The sequence below is a fragment of the Parasteatoda tepidariorum genome, chromosome 7 (genome assembly GCF_982258835.1).
Source record: "Parasteatoda tepidariorum strain Cologne lab strain chromosome 7, Ptep-v5.0, whole genome shotgun sequence".
NCBI classification, from domain to species: domain Eukaryota; kingdom Metazoa; phylum Arthropoda; class Arachnida; order Araneae; family Theridiidae; genus Parasteatoda; species Parasteatoda tepidariorum.
In genome coordinates, this window is record NC_141761.1 from 90,026,697 (window position 1) to 90,047,618 (window position 20,922).

Here is a 20,922-nt window from a genome sequence, read left to right on the forward strand (position 1 = left end):
CCCAGGACCAAGGACAGTTCCCTGCCCCCTACACAGGCCAATCGGCCGAGGTCTGCTTTGATTTTATCATAATAGGGGTGAGATGAGAGAAAGGATAATGAATTGTTTATTTTGTTATGCGCCTTGGAACTACAAAATGCGTCAGATTACCATTCCTTTTCAAAGTAGAAACGTCTTTTAGTAGCAGTTTTAACCTTCAAAAACGAGTGCTACTAATATTATCAGCTGTTCAACAGTAAAACAATAAACACTTCAACTGTTTTTATTTAGCATTTAACTCGTCGTTAAGGTAACTAAGGTTAATACATGAATTCTTATTCGTATATCTAATGACTTAATTGAACTTCGTTTGAACTAAACTCTTTGGATAAATGCTCAGTTTGAAAAATCATTTTTATTAGCCTCAGTAATATAATATCTAAAACTGGCTCAAGCGAATTGGAATATTATCCACAAACTAAATATTCGCTCAAATATTATCCATAAAATGGATTATTTGCTGTACTATTACTAAATTTACTTGTAACTTCATGAGTAATTAATTATTCGTGTATTACTCATGAAAATGATAATGGATAATTCTGGTTGATTAATTGATTTCATTGTTTAACTAGTAGTTTTAATATGCCAATAATTGAATACATGTATAAAGCACACGTTTGATTTATAAAAAATGTAAATAAAAGTGCCAATTTTTTTAGGTTGTGTATTAAGTCCTGCATCCACCATGCTAACTACCAAAGATCTGGTATATCGATTCAAAGCTCTAAATCCTGTCTGCGTGATTGCCCATGATTCAGTTGCGGACATAGTCGAAGAAGTATGTTGAATTATTTTATTAAAGAAACACTTGATTAATAATTTTTGTTTTCAAATATTTGAAATAGTTGTGATAGTAATTCTATTTCTCGAGAAAGTGCAAAAATTTGAAATCTCTAAATTAGAAGGGGGAAAAAATATCGGCGCCAAACTAGAAATTCAGAAAATTTACAAATGAAATTTGGAAATGCAAAGTTACAGGTAAAGAAAGGGGAATGGGCAGCAACAAACTAACTGCAGTAATTGATAATAGCTGGTGTCCTCGACACTGAAACTATAATCAGCTATTTATAATCAGTAATCATCCAGTTGACTTGAACTGGAGATCTGCTAATCAGGATCATCAGCGATTCGAATCCGTTAATTGGAATTTTCACTTATTCGAATATGATTATTCATAACAGGCAATTCGAAAACTGAGATTTAAATCTAAGAATTTGAATTATATGCAGAGTGTTGAGATAGTGATTCAGGTCATACGAAATTCTCTTATTTCAATCAAATCTTAGTAAGGGGCCTTTCAAACAGTTTAATTTGATTTATTTCTTATAATAGTTTTTTCATGATTGTTCCCTTTCCTTTATTGGTAAAACCACCTTTTTCCTTATTTCAACGTGTTTGTCTCATTATACGCTTCTGTCATTTTGTATTATTACCACTATATATATAAATATGATTTTACATTGAATCTAATTTCATTATTATATGCGTTTTTTTAATAGGCAGCTGAATGTCTTCGAACTTTGAAACAAAAAGTAATCGTTTCTAAATCACCCAATAAGTATGTATTTGATTCTTTACTTATTTTTTGCTTTACTTATTTTTACATTCGCTTTTCCAGCACTTTTGAAATTTTCAGTAATTTTATGCTAAAATACATGATGTAGTCCTTTCACCGTAAAGAGACGATTGCCATTCAAACAGTTCGCTTTGGTATGGGAGTGTCATTTGTGCTGAAAGTTAGTTTTTTTTTCACCCCACCATAAATTTGATTAAGCGCAATTCTACATAATCCTTATTTTTTCTAATAAACGGGTTACATGATAACAGTTCTCGTCATTGTCTTGGAATTTTATTATTTTCCTTCCCACCATAAAAGCTAACTCATGAGAGTCAAAATTTACCGCTATCAGGTAATAAATCCTGTACCTATCCCTTTCGAAAACACTTATAAACTTAATACCACACTACCTATATTAAATAATTATATTACTATATTTCAGAACTATTAAAACAAATCTTACTAAAGTAATACAAATTATCAAGATTAATTTTTATAAAAATTTGGTGATTTTTACAGTTTTCTGAAACGAATTAGTGACTTTCCTACATCTATTTTGAATTTTAGTATGTATTTTTTAATTACAATCAATTTTAAACTATTTAGCTGTACAGAAAAATTTACATTAAATAAACAGCTCAACTGTTTTATTTTTAAAAAAACTCTTGGTTTTAGGTAAATCTTGAAACACTAATTCGGTAACATTATATGCTATTGACGTCTGTCATTGATCTTATTTGAGATAACAAATAAAACTAGTGGGCTGCGCCCCCTGCTCGCTAACGCTAGCCAACCCCCGAAAATTGCTAAGCAATCTTATATGGTTTGCTTCGCAAACCAAGCTCACTTCGCTCGCTACTAACTTAGGAACATTGCAAATACACAAAATTCTAAGAATTCTAAACAATAATTTAAATCCATGTAACAACTTTTTTTTAAAAAAAATTACATCTTTTTAGTAAATACTAAGTCATTAAAATAAATTTGAATTCAAATAAATGACATGTTATTCGTTAAACCTATTAGAAATGTGCTATAGTATAAAATCTTAAAGCGTAACAGCACGACTGAGACTCATTTTTCAATGAATAACTAATAACAATAATAAAACAAATAAATTCGTGATATAAATCAAAAATCGTCAAATAAATTCGTAATATATAAATTCGTGAAAAAAAGCTCTTTCGACAAAATACTAAAATAGAGATCTATCGACAAAGACTACTCACTTCTGCCTAGCTTAAGGTTATTTCAGTTTCCGTTTTTAAAAGCGCTATACGTTGAACCACCTCAGCTAGATTTGGCATGTGACATTTGTAGCTGCAATCATTGGTCGATTTTCTAGCGTTGCCATTCGGGGAGTTGTAATTAGGCTTTTTTTGTCGCCGTGTAAGAGAAATATACATATAGATATAATTAAATATTAAAGAACGTGCAATAAAAATTCTTGTTTTTTCGATTATTATATAGAATTGTAAGCTAGCAATCATTACTGATGGTATTATCTTTTGAATATTTGAAGAAAAAACTGGATCATCTATAGTTTTAATTTATAACAATGGCAAATGCTAAGCCAATGAGAAAATTTTATTTATTAAATGTCTCTCTCGAGCGATAAAATGGAAATTTTGGATTTAAAATTGGAAGCTAATTTTTTTCCCTCTCGTTCGCAGTCGAAAGTGAGATCACGAGAGCAAACGGTTCTAGAGTCCTAAAAGGGACGTACAGACGCACTAACTTTTACTATTATACTTTCATTATTAACTTTTACTATTGGGTTTTGCCCCCTATTTGATTATGCTATCATCCTCGAAGATTACTATGCATCCTTATTGTTTGCTCGCTCTGTTTGCTACTAAGTTTGAAATGCTTGCTATTTGAAATGTTTTCTAGCGCGTAAAATCTTAAGAATTTTAATGAATAGCTAGAATCTTTAAAACTAATTCCTCTTTAACATTTCGCAATGACTGGCACAAATACGTGTCAGCATGAAACGTTATCGATCTGGGTAAAAAGATAAAACTGGTAACCAAACTAAGTCTTTAGCAATTTATTTGTGGTCGGAATTATTATAGTTTGATTTTTTTAATTCACCACTACTTATTTCAAAATAAAAATTATATAGTTACACTTTGAACTAACATTGATTAGATATGTGATTAGATTAACATTGATTAAAGGGACAGCAAAATAAGTCTATCAAATTTTATAACCGTCGTTGAGCAGCCGACTCAATTTTTTGGGTTTGCAATTACTAATGATCAACTTCGTAGCCTTGTAATTTTGAACCCAATCTATAAGACAAGGGAACTCTTGGATCAAGTATTGGGTGATATTTGCCTTCGAGGAGGAATTTTTGATGAAATTAACCCCATTTACGTTACAAGTCTGTCAAATTATCAATGACCTCATTTAAGCCACCACTTTTTATTTCTTCCGTTCTTATTCTGATTTTGTTATGATGCTTTTGTGATTCTCTCACTCGGAAAGGATTTGAAAATTAAAATCTTTTATCCACGATAAGTTATTAAAATAAAACATTTTAAATTTAAATAAAAGACATGCCATAAAAAAATTTGCGGAAATTGAACATTAATTATGCTTTTTAAATCAAACAGCTTATTTTCCAAAGAATAGCATTAAATAAAATTATTTTTATTTAACTTGCATAAGTATAATTAAAGCATAATTTATTCACTATTTTTCAGGAAGTTTGGCTGGTTTGATCTGAACCATATACAATTAAATTCGGATGATCATAAGGTATTGAAATACTGCTCATAATTTATTTCATTATTAAAGTTTGTTTTCAATAAATTTTAATTATATCTATATTTTTATTTTTAAAATTACAGCTATAACATAATTTCTGAACATTATACAAAGATATTTTTAACGAAAAGTACAGTTGAAATATAAACATTCATTTAATCAAAATAGCCAGTAGAAAAATATGGAATAATAAATTATACTATAAAAGCAGCTTTAACAGTATTATTTATTTTCTAGTTTTTTAATGAAAGTATTATTTAAGGTAGTATTCATTAAAGAAATTATAATTATTTTAGATGAAAACTATGTCTCTTTAGTATTGAAAAAAATAGTTTTTAAATTTTTATTTTTTTTTTAGGATTTTTTTTTAAATAAGAAAATCTTGATTCCATCGTCAGTTTTATTTAAAATATAAAAAAAAGAATTAATGCATTTCAAAAACATTTTTTTTTTGCATAAAATATGTATTTTTCTAGCCTTTTTATTAATTCCTTTTAACTTTTTAATTTTGACATTTTTGTTCGAAGCTATGAATTATTTCTCGGCTATATAAATAAAATATATTATTTCATATTGTATCAACATAAGGTTCTAGTAAATTACCTTAACTTTTCCAGGATAATATAAAATGTTGACAGGGTGTACTGGGGTCCCCTGATTTATTTTTGCGTATTTCATTAGATATTAAGAACTTTTTAAGCAAATCAAGAAAATTTTGCACATAATTACAAAATTAGTTTACCCACTGATACATAAATGAAATTATGCACTACACAAAAAATAATTTTTAAAAATAATTTATTATGCTTTTTTTTTAATAATCGTTTTATTTAATGACTAGTCGCCTAAGGCGGCCAGCTGTCCGCTACGCTATGTTTCTTGGACCCTAGCACTTCTAATTGAGACACGAACCTCTTCTAATCTTCTTTGACGTTCCTCAGGTGTTTCTCAGGCCCTAACACTGCTAGTTGAGACACGATCCTCTTCTAATCTTCTTTGACGTTTCTCTGATACTTCTTGGTCTCTTGAATTGCTTGTCGAAATTCGGTCATGTTCCATCCTTGACATTCCACAGACGTTTCTTGGGCCCTTCTTCTTCTTTGAGAATCTCTTAATATCTTTTTCCTTGACAAAATACAAAGTTTTTTGGAAGGTGGTTCTGCCATGTCAGTAATCGGGTTTTTAAGAAGTCAACGAATGCTTTAGAACAACAATTACTATGAAAGCAAATCATGAAACTTCAATATTAAAATCTAAGTGCTTACCTGCAAACTGAAACTTTCTGAAAATAACTAATTACATTAAATAAAAACTGTTAAAATAAAGAATAGAAAAACCAAAGAGATACAAAGGTAAGTGTGATCATTCCTTCAAAAACAATTAAATTCCTATTTTATATATTGTATAGCAACAACGCTTAAGAAAAAAAAACTAAAATGCTAAATACATGAAAAGAACACGAAAACGAATTAATTTTTTATGGTATCAATTTCTATTTCTATATAATTTTTTATGGTATCAATTTCTATTTCTATATTGCTACAAAAATTATCGTCTTCGCTTAAGGAAAAAAAATAGAGCGTGGAAAGAAGAACAACTTATTATAACAATTATGAACAGCGACAAATATATCAAAACGAAGCGCTCTATTTACGTATCGAATATGTTGCCACATTTTTAGTACAAAAGTTAAACTTTTCTCCACTTTGATAAATGTAAACTAATGCGAACCTTACAATTAAATTATTAATTCCTTCGTATATTATTGGTTTAAGTTGTCGAAAATTAATATTTCAATTGTAAGGTTCGCATTAGCATACATTTATAAGAGTGGAGAAAAGTATATGCATTTTTAATAGTTTTTTAATATGGCTTTTTGAAGACGAAAAAGCATAGATTTTCTTACAAAATGACTGATAACTAAAAAACTAATCCAAATTTTTGAAAAAGAAAAAACATACTTCTTCATAATGTCAAAACACAATTATGTGTCGAGTTTCGTGCCTGGGCAAGGTTTCTGGGGCGATATACTGTGATTACAGACAGACGCACACACAGCGTTTATCATTATGTATAGACTAGTGAAGAAATCAGTAACAATACCATTGGTGGTACTGTGCTCCTGGAAGTTATTCAATTTAGCTCGAAACTTTGAGATCGTAACATAGCGGATATTTCTGAGCCAATATGTTTATATATTTGCTGTTCTTGGATCTTTAGGATGACAAAATGCGAGAATTTAACAATTTTTAATTACTTTGAGAAAAAATCACGACCTGAAATTAGTGAGGTGACAGCATCTAGTACCAATGTAGTAAGTTTTTTTGTTGTACGGAAATGTGATACTTCCGTTTAAGAAAACGTTTCTAGCATAACAAAATCTGATGAATGTGAAAGTGGCCCTCAAAGTGTTACTTCCCACCCATATGACTTTTTTCAGAAGATATTACACTATGTTCTTAAATTTAAAAAATCAAATCAAAATTTAACTAAACGATGTTGTCTAAATAAAAAGTAAAAATTGTCTTGCTGTCTAAATTAGGGAAATAATAGTGCTTTATTACACACTCGAATTTCATTTAGTAGTTTCAGAAAATTATGAACATCCCCCTTGAAAAAATTCTGCGTACGCCACTGAGCTTTTGTATACTTTTTTGAATACTGAAGCTCCGGAAACCTTTCACTGTAGAAAATTCTAAACCTGTACATTTAAATGTTAATTTGAAAATGCAAACAGTTCACATATTTTGTTAAACACACTATTCTAAATTTCAGTTGTTGAGAAAAGTAACTGTTGTAAGTTTTGTTTTAAAGTCTTTCCCGCCAGAGGGTTAAAACCTGTAATTGTTGTAAAACAATATGAAATAGTACTGAACACCGGATGTAAAGCATCGGCTCCGATGAAGATAATTTTGTATTTTTAATTCTCTGAAGGGCGTCACCCTAATAATATAGAATTTGTAAAATAAATGTACATATTTTTGATTATTGGTGAAGCCCATCATTATGTGTTTTCATCAGTGTTCAGAAGCAGAACAATTATAAGTTTTTTATTTTATCACAAAAATATAAAATGTATAAAAAACAAAGAAAAGAGTAAGAAAATGAGTATAGTCATAGAAAAAGTTAAAATTATTATATAGTATTTGTCAGTTAAAATAAAACTTTTTGTTTAAGTCATTGTTAACAATTCAAATTTCTCCGAGGCAATTCTAAACCTTAATTTTGTTCAATATGTCAGTAAAATTAAGGCAGTATTGTTAAGTTGAAACACAATATATTTAGTTTTAATGTCAGCACTACAATTCAATTTTTCACAAGAACGATTGTTTTCATTATTAGATTCAGTGTCAACAATTCAAATTTTTCTGAGGCAACTCTTAACCTCTAAATATTATTTTTTTTATGTACACATTTCTAAATGTCAGTATTCAACCACAAAACAAACTTAAAGTCCTCAAATTTAGCATGAAGTTGTAAAATGTAATGAAAGAGGGTCATAGCAATAATGTTAGTAGAAGTAAAGTTAGTACTGTAAAATTAAAGCAATATTTTTAATCAATGAACCAAGTTCTTCCAGAAGCAGTTGTAGAAGTAGCTGGATAGAAGTTTTTTTATTTGAAACTTTTTATAGAATTTCTTTAAAAACACAATTGTTAATCTGGGCATTTGGCGATACAACACTTATAGAATTGAAGGATTTGTTACGTCAAGCACTCGGGTATCATAATTTTGATCTAGTTGCGCTTCTATGTCATTTTGATTTATGTTGCTAAGTTAACTTTCAAAAAATTCTATGGCTGGCAACAGCATTTTTATTTTTTAAGTTGTTTATTTTTATTTATTTTAAAATTCGTTCTTTTTTTAGCGAAATGTTTTTTAACCTAACAGAATTCTTTGCCGACTGTTCTCTGTATTTATGAAGAAAATAAAGTAAATATTTAAGTGTTGTGAAAAGAATCTTATTTAGTTGTACAAAGTACTTCTTTAAAAATGAAAACTGTTGCCACCAGCGGAAAAGAAATACAGCCAAAGTTTGGGAGCCACGTAAGAGAATTATATATATTAGATTAAGGCTCCTATACTATCAGAGCTGACCTATCAAGCAATATTGGAGCAAAAAAGTTCGCAAGTTAACGTTATGTTAGTATTGTGCTTATGTTAGCTCTTTGGAGCAAAAATAGATTATGAGTCGGCCTTATTAGATTATCGAAGGAGTTTAATCTGTAAGGTGTACAATTTTTAAAATAATTTTAAAGAGTGTAGTTTTAAATGGCAAAATGCAAAACTTGAGAGCAATCAGTTGAATAGTTTCTGAGCTATCAAATTTTAAAAAAGTCGTATGTTTGAAATTTGATTTCTCGGCGGTCTATTCTGCCACTTTTAAAATTTTGAAATTTATCTAATTAAGTCGTATAATTTAAAATAATATAAAAATTATGTAAATTACAATTCAGAATGTGTTGACTTTTATTAAATAGTACATTAAAAATAATAATTAATAATTAAAAATTATTTTTAGCACAGGAATACAAATTGACAAAGGAATTCAATGAGAAATACTGGTGCAATCATTGTAAATACATATATTTTTAATAGTTCATACAATTTGCTGTTATTGGAAAAAATACATTTTTAAAAATTCATTATTTTTTTTTTTTTTGCATTTTTAAATAAATAAATTCATAAAAATAACCTTAATATTAAATAAAAATTGGATTATTCGTTAGATGCAAACCTATTACAGGTTTTTAAAATCATTACTTGTTTAAAAAAAAAAGTCCTAATTTCTATGGAATCCTAAGGTTCCGTGGCACACCATTTGGGAACAGCTTGTTAAGCTTATTGTATAGATTAGAATGTCATTTATAACCTTTCTTCTTTTAAAGAATGGGTATAGGGGAGGGTAGCCTAAAGCGGGTAAGCATTCGTATCCCGCCTCATGGCGCGCAAGCGCCGATATATAAGTATGCCGTGATTACCCGAATACTCACGAGTTTCAATCAGTCCCAGCGGAGCAGAAGTAAAGCGACAGGGCGCAAGCAAGCACAAAATAAAAATATTAGTAAGTTTATTAAAAAATCTCAAGGTATGTGACTTGTGGCTAGTCGAAAGTTGGCTTATTTTTTTATTGTCAATATTATTATATTATTCTAACACTATTCATCTATAAATTAGGATGTTCAATTTTTTTTATTTTTATTTTTATTTAAGGTTATAATTTTTTTAGTAAAAAATATGCTTTTGGGCAAAGCGGGAAGGGCAAAACGGGTAGATACATCTTTCTAATTATTTTCGTCTTTCTAATAATTCTGATTGCTCTACTTCTACATCTGTATTTGAAAACGTGGATCACAATTACTCTCAAGCTTCAAGGATATCGCTACGACGCACAAACGGAGAAACTTCGTATGATCCAGCTGTTGAAGATGATCCTTCATGTTCTTCGACAACTAGTGACAATTCATTTCAACCAGTAGAAGAGCCATTGACACCTCATGTGAAGCCTTTGGATATTAGACAGCTACCAAAACCTACTCCGAACAAAACTAGTCGTAAACGTAAAACTCAAAGAACTGAAGTCTTAACAAGTTCACCATTTAAAAATATGCAAATAGAAAAGGAAGAAAAGAAGAAACGTCTAAGTAACAATGCTGCTGCTAAAAAAAATTTGAAAAATCTTCCTTCGACAAGTAAACCAGGTAAAGCTAAAGAACCAAGAGCTTCAAAGAAAAAAATTGTAAAAGAGTATTTTTGTCTTGCTTGTGGGTCCTTATAAGGACTCAACGCTAGCAGATTGGATTGAATGTGGAGATTGTAAAGACTGGGCTCATGAAGCTTGCACAACTTACTCAGGAAGAGGGTTTTATTTTTGCGAACTATGTCAAGAATAACAAACCATAATTTGAGACTGATAAAATAAGTCTAAAATTGTTATTTAAATGTTATTTTTAACGTTTATTATACGTGTGATTAAGGTCTCATTATTAATGTTTAAGAAAATTAATGTGCGCTTGTGTTTGTAAAGTCTACGGGTACCCGCTTTGCCCGAACGGCTTACCCGCTTTAGGCCCCTTGTAGCGAAAAGCGGGTTTTTTCAGAGTTTTTTTATTTTTGATAATACTAGAGGGCTCCGCCCCCTGCTCGCTGACGCTCGCCAACCCCCGGAGAATTGCTTCGCAATTCTTGCTTGGTTTGCTTCGCAAAACCAAGAATGCTTTGATTTCATATATTTCAATATTAAACTGAATATTAACTGTTATCATCGAAAAGAATTAATTTTCTTAAATGCAGAATAAGCAGTGTGTCAATATCAATGTCACTTTTTTTCGTTGACTACAGTTCCTTCTATGTCCTATTTGTTCTTTAAATGAGCCAAAATTGTCAGAAATTAACATCAATGTGCAGATATAATCTTAATATGAAACTTGTTTAAAAAAAATGATAATCACAATAATACAGACTTTGTCCCAAAGAAATGAATATATTTTTAACACATTTAATTCAATATATATATATATATATATATATATATATATATATATATATATATATATATATATATATGCAAACACTATAATATTTTTCAATAAGCAATATTGTTAAGAACAGGGTAATTTTTAAAAAAATATTTTAATAATATTCAGCAAAATAACTATAAATGAAAACATTAATTTTGCTGAATTAAAATAAACAATGCACCAATAGCATTTTCTTTACGCTAAATACATTTATAAATTTGACATTATATATATATGTTATAATATTTCTCTATATACAATATTGTTAATGACAGGATCATCTTTAATAAATATTTTAATGTTCTCCTTCGTTGTGCATCTTGACAATGCCACATATAATTGACCATGAGAAAAAATAGGCCGTTCAATATATAGCCCAACTTTATCGAAGGTTTGGCCCTGGGCCTTATTAATTGTTAAGGCATAAGCTAATCTAACAGGAAATTGTCGTCGATAAAGCACAAATGGTAAGGAAGAATTACTTGATAATGTATTTAATTCTATTCTTGGAAGATTGACAATACTACCATTTTTATTACCAGTAGCAATTTGGCAAGTCAATACTCTTTTCCCTATTTTAAGAACAGTCAATCGAGTTCCATTGCAAAGGCCATCAACGATAGATATGTTCCTGATCAGCATTACAATGCATCCAACTTTTAATTTGAGCTGATGAGGTGGCAGTCCCGGGAGATTTATGGAGTTTAAATATTCAATAGAATACCTTAAAGTAGCTTCTTCTCTCCCGTCTGATTTATCTACTCCATATAGTGTGGCCTTATCAATACTATAACTTATAACCTCTTCACCTGGCACACGTGATAAAATATTTTCATTAACTTTGTTAATTTCATCATTTTGCGGTGATAATATGATGTGATTAATGAAGTAAGTATTAAGACAATCGATTTTTTCAAAAAACCAAGAAATGATATCTTTACAATAAAGATCAGGAGTGCTTGCATCAAGATGTAAAAGTTCTCCATTGCCAATTGTCAACAACCAATTGGCAAATTCTTGGTTACCAGCTTTAACTCTCATATTAATTGTCAAATGGAGGATTTCAAAAAATGGCCAAAGAAAAGAGTATTTTATAGTTTCATTAATAACCTGCATATGTGTAGCTTTTTTAACGACAGGTAACACTTGTCGAAAATCTCCACCTAAAATGATTATCTTACCACCAAATGGTATCTCATTAGCTAGAAGATCACGAAAAGTTCTATCGATCATTTCTATTGCTTTTCTGGGAATCATACTTGCTTCGTCCCATATAATAACGTCAACATTTTTTAAGCGAATCTTATCACATTTTTTTTAAAATACAAATCCCATCGTCACTTAGATCAATAGAATGTAAGGTTCGCATAAGTCTAATTTTATTATAGCAGAGAATAGTTTAACTTTCATAAAAATAGGTGGCAACATTCAGAGATGTAAATAGAACGCTTCGCAAACGCATATATTTCGCTGTTGTTATTTTTCATTAAATACTTTTATAAAATATCTCTTCGCTTATTTACTGTATTGCATATTAATTAAATTCCTTGTCATTCAACTTTATCTTATATGCCGGAACCAGATTAAACTTACGAATTAACGTTTTAGAAAACAAATAATCAGATTAATCAATATATCAATACGAAATAAGTTGAGATGTTGTAAAACTGAAGAATGAAATTCTAACTATTTTGTGATTGGTTGCATCTCTGAAAAAGAAAATTCAGACTTGTAAATCGCTTTTTTAAGCTTGCCGTTTTCAGACATGTGATTGGCTGTTGTGAACGGCGGTTATTCTTCATTATTAACTGCAAAATCGTGCTTTAAAACTAAAATAAATAAAAATTTAAAATTATGTAAAAGATTTGAATGCCCTAAATGTCTTCCCTGAAAGATTCTGAATGAATTGATTCCTTAATCTTAGATTTTCATCACGTAGTTAAAAAGTTTTTCAGGGGACAAAATTAACTGCAAAAACTTTTTTTTAGAATAGAGAGAAATAATCTTAAAATTTAAAATAACGCAATAATCATTTTTTATTTTAAAGTTCAAGATCTCTCTTAAGAAATAAAATCAATAGTGATAAAAGCCCAAAAACTACAACTTTTGAGAGTTTATTGTTAACCTACCCGCTTTAGGCCACCCTCCCCTATTTTTTAAATTTCGATTTAACAAAGATTTTAAAAAATATCTCTGCACACTTAGGGTAGATATTATGGAAGTAAAGTAAATCATCACCTAAATTAATTTGTTGAAAATATACATTCGTAAAATTGCATCACAATTTTGTTATCCCATATTTCTTCCTTTTTTTCTAGTGTGCCGTGACAAGAAGCGATGAAAGTATGGCTGTATTTTTCACAAGCGGAACTACTGGATATCCGAAAATGGTAGAACACACTCATGCTAGCTTTCCATTAAGCCTTGGCGATTTAGGAAAGTAAGTGTTCACCGAAATATATACATATATGGACACATTATAAAGAGTAATTTTTATCTTAGGATAATTCTTCTTTATTTAGAAATATCGCATTTATCGTAAAGGAATGTGTCCTGATAAAGACCCTTCCGTTTTCCTATTAAAAAGTTTTCTATTTTATTTTATTCTATTCTTCTTTACATATATATATATATATATATATATATATATATATATATATATATATATATATATATATATATTACCGTTTATTCAAATGTAGACCACTGGAGTACTGATTCGTCTTAAGAGAAATTGTATTAACACAATACGACCTCCAATTCGTCTTATGATCAATAGAATAGGGGAATACGAAAGTATCGTCCATTTAAGTTTTGTATAATTAAAGAGGAAATATATAAGTGTGTATAGCTACTATCTCTATAAAAAAAGAAAATATTATATATTTTCACTCTAAGAAAAAGATGAAATAACATTTACATTAAACCCCATATTCTCTCCTCCTCCAATGCAACTTAGGATTCTAAACCAATAACAGTATTTTTTTTAAAGGGCAAAAACTAATTTTGGAATTTTTTAAAAGGATAGATCCTATTCATAAAGTTCATGTTTTTGCATTGCAGGTATACTTTCGATCTCAATTCTGATAATATGTCTTGGAGCATAGCAGATACCGGTTGGGGTCTGACGGCGTACTCAATTTTTTCAACATGGTCCCGAGGTGCCTGTCTTTTTATTCATGAAATGCCAAGATTTTCTCCTCAAACAATTCTTCAAGTAAGTAAATTATAAATGAAAAAATTTAAAATTTTTGCTTCTTAAACTCTCATATGTTTCTGAGACATTTGTATAATCTACCAAAATTATAAGTTTTAGATATATTAAGCGATTTCATCATTTGATTTTTTCAGATGCTTTCAAAATATCCTATTGACTCATTTGTCGCACCACCTCTAGTGTACAAATCATTACTTGCAGAAAATATAGCATCACACAAGCTATCAAAACTGGAGCATTGCTGTTGTGGTGGTGAAGCTTTGGTTTGTACCGAGATTTGCTTTATTTTGAATTATGGCACATGTTTCAAAACATTTGTTCATTGAGTAATGTGATAAGGTTAGGGTAAGAGCTTTGTATTGCACTGAAAGTGTGACCTTTGAAATACACCCGACTTTGGAAATTAAGTTAAATTAAGAACTTTATTCATGTATGGAAATGTTAAAGAGACACGTCGTTATCGATAAAAATATCCAATTCGGTAAAATGATCAAAATGTGCACTGTGTTTTGTAAAAAACACAAAACTTTACGAACTAACTTAACTGTGATGCTGAAAGTAGGATTTAATAACAAGTTCATGAATATGTAGCCTAAACAAACTTTCAAATCAAATGTGAAACAAAAATTAGCATTCAATTTTTAATAATAAATTTTTTGTTATTAGATAAAAGCTAAAATACACTTATAAATTATTTAGGCAATAGGTTAAATTCAACATTGTTCAAAAAGCATATTTTGCTTAACACTAGATTGCCTAAGGAAGTCATTTTGACTGCTTTTAATTTCAATTTAAAAAACAATGATGTATAAAATGACGCAATTTCTTAGAATTTTGTACAACATATACAACTTTTTTATTGTTAATATTTACTAATAACTTGTTGTATAACTGTAAATAATGTAAAAAATATATATAAATTAATTTTAAACAAATTTCTTTGCACATTATTTATTCTTTTACAATCCAGCCATTTTGACTGCTTTTAGGTAATACAGATATACATTAAGTTTCCTTCTTTCTAGTGTTAAAAGTTTCAAAAAAATAAAAAAAAAACACCTTAAGCTAAAACTTTATAAATACCAGTACTTATAATGTTGAAACAGAAGTGTTGATGGATGAACAAAGGAACTAAGTGAACAAGGGAAAGTGATTAAATAAATAATAATTAAAAAAAATAGTAGTCCGAAAGCTATAACATTTTTCCCCATTGCTCATTTTAGTGGTCCGAAGGTTGTAATATCATATTTTTCTGCTTATGCTCATTATTAGAGTGATTCGTGCGAAGGTCTTTTCTCTTCTAGGAGGTGTTGACTCAAAATATCAACGATGTCATATCTCTCAACTATTTGCAAACAGGCAATTCTTTTGGTGACTGCCTATATTCAAGCATCTTTATTTCTATAGATTCAAATTGTCTCCGTAACGTTGAATTTGAAGTACCTTTCCGTAACGTGTTCCTCTCCACACTTTCATACACTCTGCTTTTGGAAGCAACTAAAGAATTCTGAAAATGTCGTCTGCTCTTCCGATTGATATGCCCTGACTTATTGCTTATGTTAACCTTCAAAAATTCTACAGTTGAGTTTATGCAATAGTACTGACTGGTATAACGTTGAATGGCCTAACACCCTTCCACATCTTTGAAAGAAGTATTGTTATTAGAAGTATATTTTTTTTTGTCGTACGCCTGTTTTAGGCAGTGGGGGTGCGATTGTTCCTGTTTTTCTGTGGCGCCATCTATGGCCAGGAATTCGACTTCTGCCACGCCATTCACACAACCACAACCCGTTTATAGGGCTGGTCACATTCACACACATTCACACACAAAGGAGAAAGGACATAGAACACACAGAGAGAGAAAGAAACATCCATGCCTTGCTCAGGATTCGAACCTAGGACCTTTCTGATGCAAGGACAGTTCCCTGCCCCCTACACAGGCCGGTCGACATTAGAAGTATTATCTCCAGAATTACTGAGATAATCTAATTAATTAAATTGAATAGGAAAAATAATAGCTAATTGTAACAACAACAAAAAATTTTAATGCTGAAAAATAAGTTCATTTCAAAAAATTAATGTGGTTTTTGTTTTATTATTAAATTGACAACATAAAATGATAATCCGTGATCATAAAAATTTTTCAAGATAAAATAATTGCTGGACAACTGAATTTCAAAATTATGTAATTTGAACAACTATTTCTGTATATATAGTCAAATGATATAAAAAATAAGAAGAGAACAAATTTCGTTATCAAAACCACACATTTGCAATAGAGAGATTTCACAGTCTCATGCGGTCTCGTAGCATCACGCACGTAGATTATGCACAGGCTCTTTAAATAATCGAAATTATTTTTAGTTAGCTGAGAACTTTGAGTACGAGTGTAGAACTTTACGTACGTGAACGTGCGGGACGCTACGTAGGAATACGAAATCTTTCTCATGAATACCACTATGATGTTTTCTACGAATGCAAATTTTTAAGAGTAATCTGTTACGATTTGTAAATAGAATACATTTTCTTTTTTACAGAATCCCGAAATTATACGAAAATGGCGAGCCAGTACTGGCTTGAAAATTCATAACGTATATGGTCAGACTGAAAGTGTAAGTATTTGTAGGAAAAGCATTTATTATTATCTGAAAAGAATTTGTGTTGAAAGTTGTTGTTGTGTTTATGTACTATATAAATATAAAAAGTTTCACTATGTATATATTTTCAAGCAAACCGCATTTTCAATAATTTCATTACACGTTATCTATACATAATTAATCTTTTAGTCATCTAAGCAATCATTTGTTTTGGTCAACTTTATTGTTTTATTTGTATAAATGGAATATTTTTTTAAAAAAATCAGTGTTATTAAGCTCAATATTGTTTCTGGCAACAGAACTTGTACAGCACAGCGACCATCGTGTTATCGTCTTAATAGCAGTAGACCTGATGGAACCTAATAGAAGTAGAACAAAACTTGCTTTTATTAAACCTACGTTAGTGTTTGTTTTTAGCTTAGAAAAATTGTCAATTAAATGCCTGCAAGTGACGTCAGCGTGTATATCGATCCTCTGACTGTTGAATCGTGGCATTAAATGTTAACAACTATTTTTTCCATTTTATTTCGAGTTAGTCTTACCCGTCAAATTAAATTTATTCTGTCAAATATAAATTCATATAAATTCTTTAGTGGCTCATTCTATATTCCTTCCCAAAGAAAGATTTGGCTCATTTTTTACTTAAAGACTCGTATAACCATATGTATGACCATGTACAACAAAAGCAAACTAATTATATTATACACAAAACAAAAATAGTCATGGTTACAGTAAATACATTTAAAAAAATGGTAAATCAAGGTTGAATGAAAGACGTAGACAAGAAAGAGTCATATTTCATCAAATTCAATATGCGATTCTGTGTTGCATTTAATTAACTTCATAATAACGTTTTTACTTTTTTTATTTTATGATCGTCGTTGAACAGCTGACCCAATTTTGGATATACGACTCCCAATGTTCAACTCCGCAGCTTTGTGGACTTATGTAACTTAGCTTGATTTGTAACTTAGCCAGCGTGCTATTTTACTTGCTATATTTAACAAGCTATTTTATTTATTAAGAACCAGCTGGCGCGGAGATCATAGGTCCAGGTGTCTGTGTATCAGCAATCTTCTTCTTCAGGACTTGCAATTACTGGGTTAGCGCACATCGTTTGTTATCGTCTGGCTAATAGCGTATCAGAAAATGATTGCGTTTTAGATTGTTCGTTTCTGTTTTTGAATTCGGAGAAAATCAAATAGAGACCATCTACAGGGTAACAAAAAATTATAGGGATCATTTTTGAATGTTTCTATTTCCAAAATGTATTACATAAATTCAGCGATGTTTCTCAATATGTCGACCTCCGGCATAATAGATTTGTCTACAACGCTTCGGCCATGATTTTAAAGCCCGCAAAATGATTTTCTGGGGGATTTTCTTCACCTCTTCTCTAATAACTCTTTGAAGACCTCTCAATGTAGAAAATCTTTTCTTATTCAGTTTGTTTTTCAGATGTCCCCATAGGAAATAGTCGCATGGTGAAGCATCAGGACTGTTTGGAATCCATTGTTCTGGTCTCAGGAATTTCACTTGCTGATCTGTTAGGAATTTCTGGGTGACCTTAGATGCATGCGATGGGGCAGAGTCCTGATGGAACACAGCATCACTATTAGAGTACAATCTGCAGTAATCATCCTTAAAAAAGGGCTTTAATATCTTCTGTATGGAATACTCAAAATTTATTTTGGGCCCCAGGTTTCACAAACCGAGGTTTGGTCACACCATGGGCGGATATGCCCATCCAAACCATTACGCCTTTGACATGAGGCACCGTGGTTGATGGTGTCAAGTCTCGCCTGTTCTGTCTACGGCTAAGATATTGAACTTTAGATTTAGCATTGGTATCAGATATATAGATCCAAGTTTCATCAGTTGTAATGAACTTTCGCCATCTGTCCTTACAGAGAAGCTTGTAGAGAGGCCATAAGCGTTGCCTCCTAATCTGCACCGATCTCTCACTTAAATGATGACATTTAGGTTTTTTAAGGCATTTTTTTCTTCAACTTTTGTTTTAGTTGATAGCTTACAACTTGCTGACTCCCGTTAAGAGCTTTAGCCATGCTTGTCTGTGTTGGAGGATCCGGTTTTGATGTCATCTTATCAAGCTTCTGCAAATCTGATTTCTTCAATTTGCTTGACCGTCCACTTCTTTTTGGTTTTGCATTATTTTGCATCGATCCAAGTTTTGAATTCTTGATGCGACTGATATGGCTGAGTGAAATCGCAATACCTTTCTTTTTAAAATGGGTTTCTATAATCTTGTGGCTCCATCGAAGTTCTAAAAATGCTTGTACTTGACCAATTAGCTTTTTGTCAAATTTCTTCAAAAGCATTTTTGTGATTTTATGAAATAAGGTTGCAATTAAAAGTCAAATAGTAGAGCTTTAGATCAGTATGCTATATATGTAAAAAGGTTTTAAAACTTTAGTGGTAGATAACAACAAAAGTGATCCCTATAATTTTTTGTTACCCTGTACAAGGGGAATAATTCACAAATAAGCAACAAGGAGTAAAAAGTACTTTTCGATTACTTGTCTAAAAAAAAAAAGAAAAAATTATGCATTTGATGTCGAGTTGCCCCATCTATTGACTAACAGTAGGTGCAATTTCATCTTTAGAGGACAGTTTTGCGCCAAATAAATATTTTATTATTTTAGTCTTGTCGATTTTGCTTCTGACCAAAATATGAAGAAAAACACTACAAAAGTATTCTACAATAAGTGAAAAGAGCTTAAAAAAAATAAAAATTCATTGTTATCTTATGCAATAATAGAAAATAATTAAAACCTTTAATTTAATTTGAGTAATAATTTTTTTTTGGAAAAAAGTATATTTTATGGTATTTATGAGTTTATTTTCTTATAATAAGCTACATATTTTTTAATGTTCTCAAATAACTTAGCTCGAGTATTATGACGCTAGAAAATAAATTATTCACATTTTACATAAACTAAAATGCTGTTTTTTCGAAATCTTTCATCAAAAACTACGCAAATTTGCTAACAACAATTACAAATCGGTTACACTTAGCGATAATACGATATTAATAATACAAGATTCTTTGTAAGTTACGTGTCAAGGTATCGTTTAAAAATGTCTTTTTTCTTCAAATTTCCGTTAAAATTAATTTTGAATTAAAATCGTAAAAATCATTTAAAAATAGTAATGAAATGGCATTCATTATTTTTGCAGACTGCTCTAATAACATGTAGGAAGACTTTCGAATACCGTGAGGGCTCACTAGGTAAACCTGTTCCTGGAATGAAAGTTACAGTGAGTAGAACATTATTTTACTAAACTGCAACCTTAAGTATTACTTAATTAAAAAAAAATTCACTTCAAAAATGTACAAATTGGAAATAACAGTCAACATGCTTCAGTAATTAAAGTAAAATGCATTTCCAAACACTATATAGGGAAGATGAGGAGCTAAAGTCGTTATCAAGGGAATCAGCATTCATATGAATAAAACAAAATATTTCGTTCTTCACATTAAATATTTTCAAAACAAATAGGATTTTTTTTCCTCCCTTATCAGTGTAAAAATGCTGATAACCTTTTTTATTATGATCTGTCAGCCGATTAAATTTACCTCTTTGTGTTGATTTTTTTCTTCATTAGTTATTAATTTCAAGGTCAAATAAACAAACATTAATAATTATTTTTCCCATCATATTTGATTTTGCAATAAATATTTCTTTACCAGTGCATATTATTTTGTTAAATATAGACTTATCAAATAACAAGATTTGAAGTTATTCTGAAGTTATTTGAAGTTACCTTTACCTTGTACGATGCAAAGCGCGTGACAAAATATTAAATGATATGATTATTTATTTAATACTTTTAATTCAGCATTTTATTTATTAAGCATATTTTTTAGATAAACAATCATAAAATTCTTAAAGATGCTATAAATTGATGCCACAAAGCTTTAGGCACACACGAAAAATTTTTCTGTAAATTCCAAGGAAATGCATATTTTTTCCAATAATTTTCTTGAATGTGTAATAAGTTGATATAAAAAGATAAAATAAAAGGTAAAATTTCAAAGCAAGAAAAGTAAATATACCATTTTTGACTGCCACAAAAATTTAGATAATATATTCAGAGAAAATGAAATGCACAATTATAATATTTGATTTGATAAACCATTTTTTTAATCAACTGGGACACCCAGTTTTCTAGTCAAAGGGCAAGATTTATCAT

The 20,922-nt window shown here is 30.0% G+C and overlaps 1 protein-coding gene across 1 annotated transcript in view; it reads left to right on the forward strand.

Annotated features, from left to right (window-relative positions):
• Positions 1-20,922, forward strand: part of LOC107451914 (acyl-coenzyme A synthetase ACSM3, mitochondrial) — a 106,280-nt gene that overhangs the window by 56,879 nt on the left and 28,479 nt on the right. The window contains exons 4-11 of the mRNA XM_087168260.1: positions 702-820; positions 1,542-1,600; positions 4,309-4,363; positions 13,212-13,333; positions 13,957-14,110; positions 14,245-14,373; positions 16,648-16,722; positions 19,906-19,986. Coding sequence (XP_087024386.1) covers positions 702-820; positions 1,542-1,600; positions 4,309-4,363; positions 13,212-13,333; positions 13,957-14,110; positions 14,245-14,373; positions 16,648-16,722; positions 19,906-19,986 — 794 coding nt within the window. The remainder of the gene's footprint in view (positions 1-701; positions 821-1,541; positions 1,601-4,308; positions 4,364-13,211; positions 13,334-13,956; positions 14,111-14,244; positions 14,374-16,647; positions 16,723-19,905; positions 19,987-20,922) is intronic.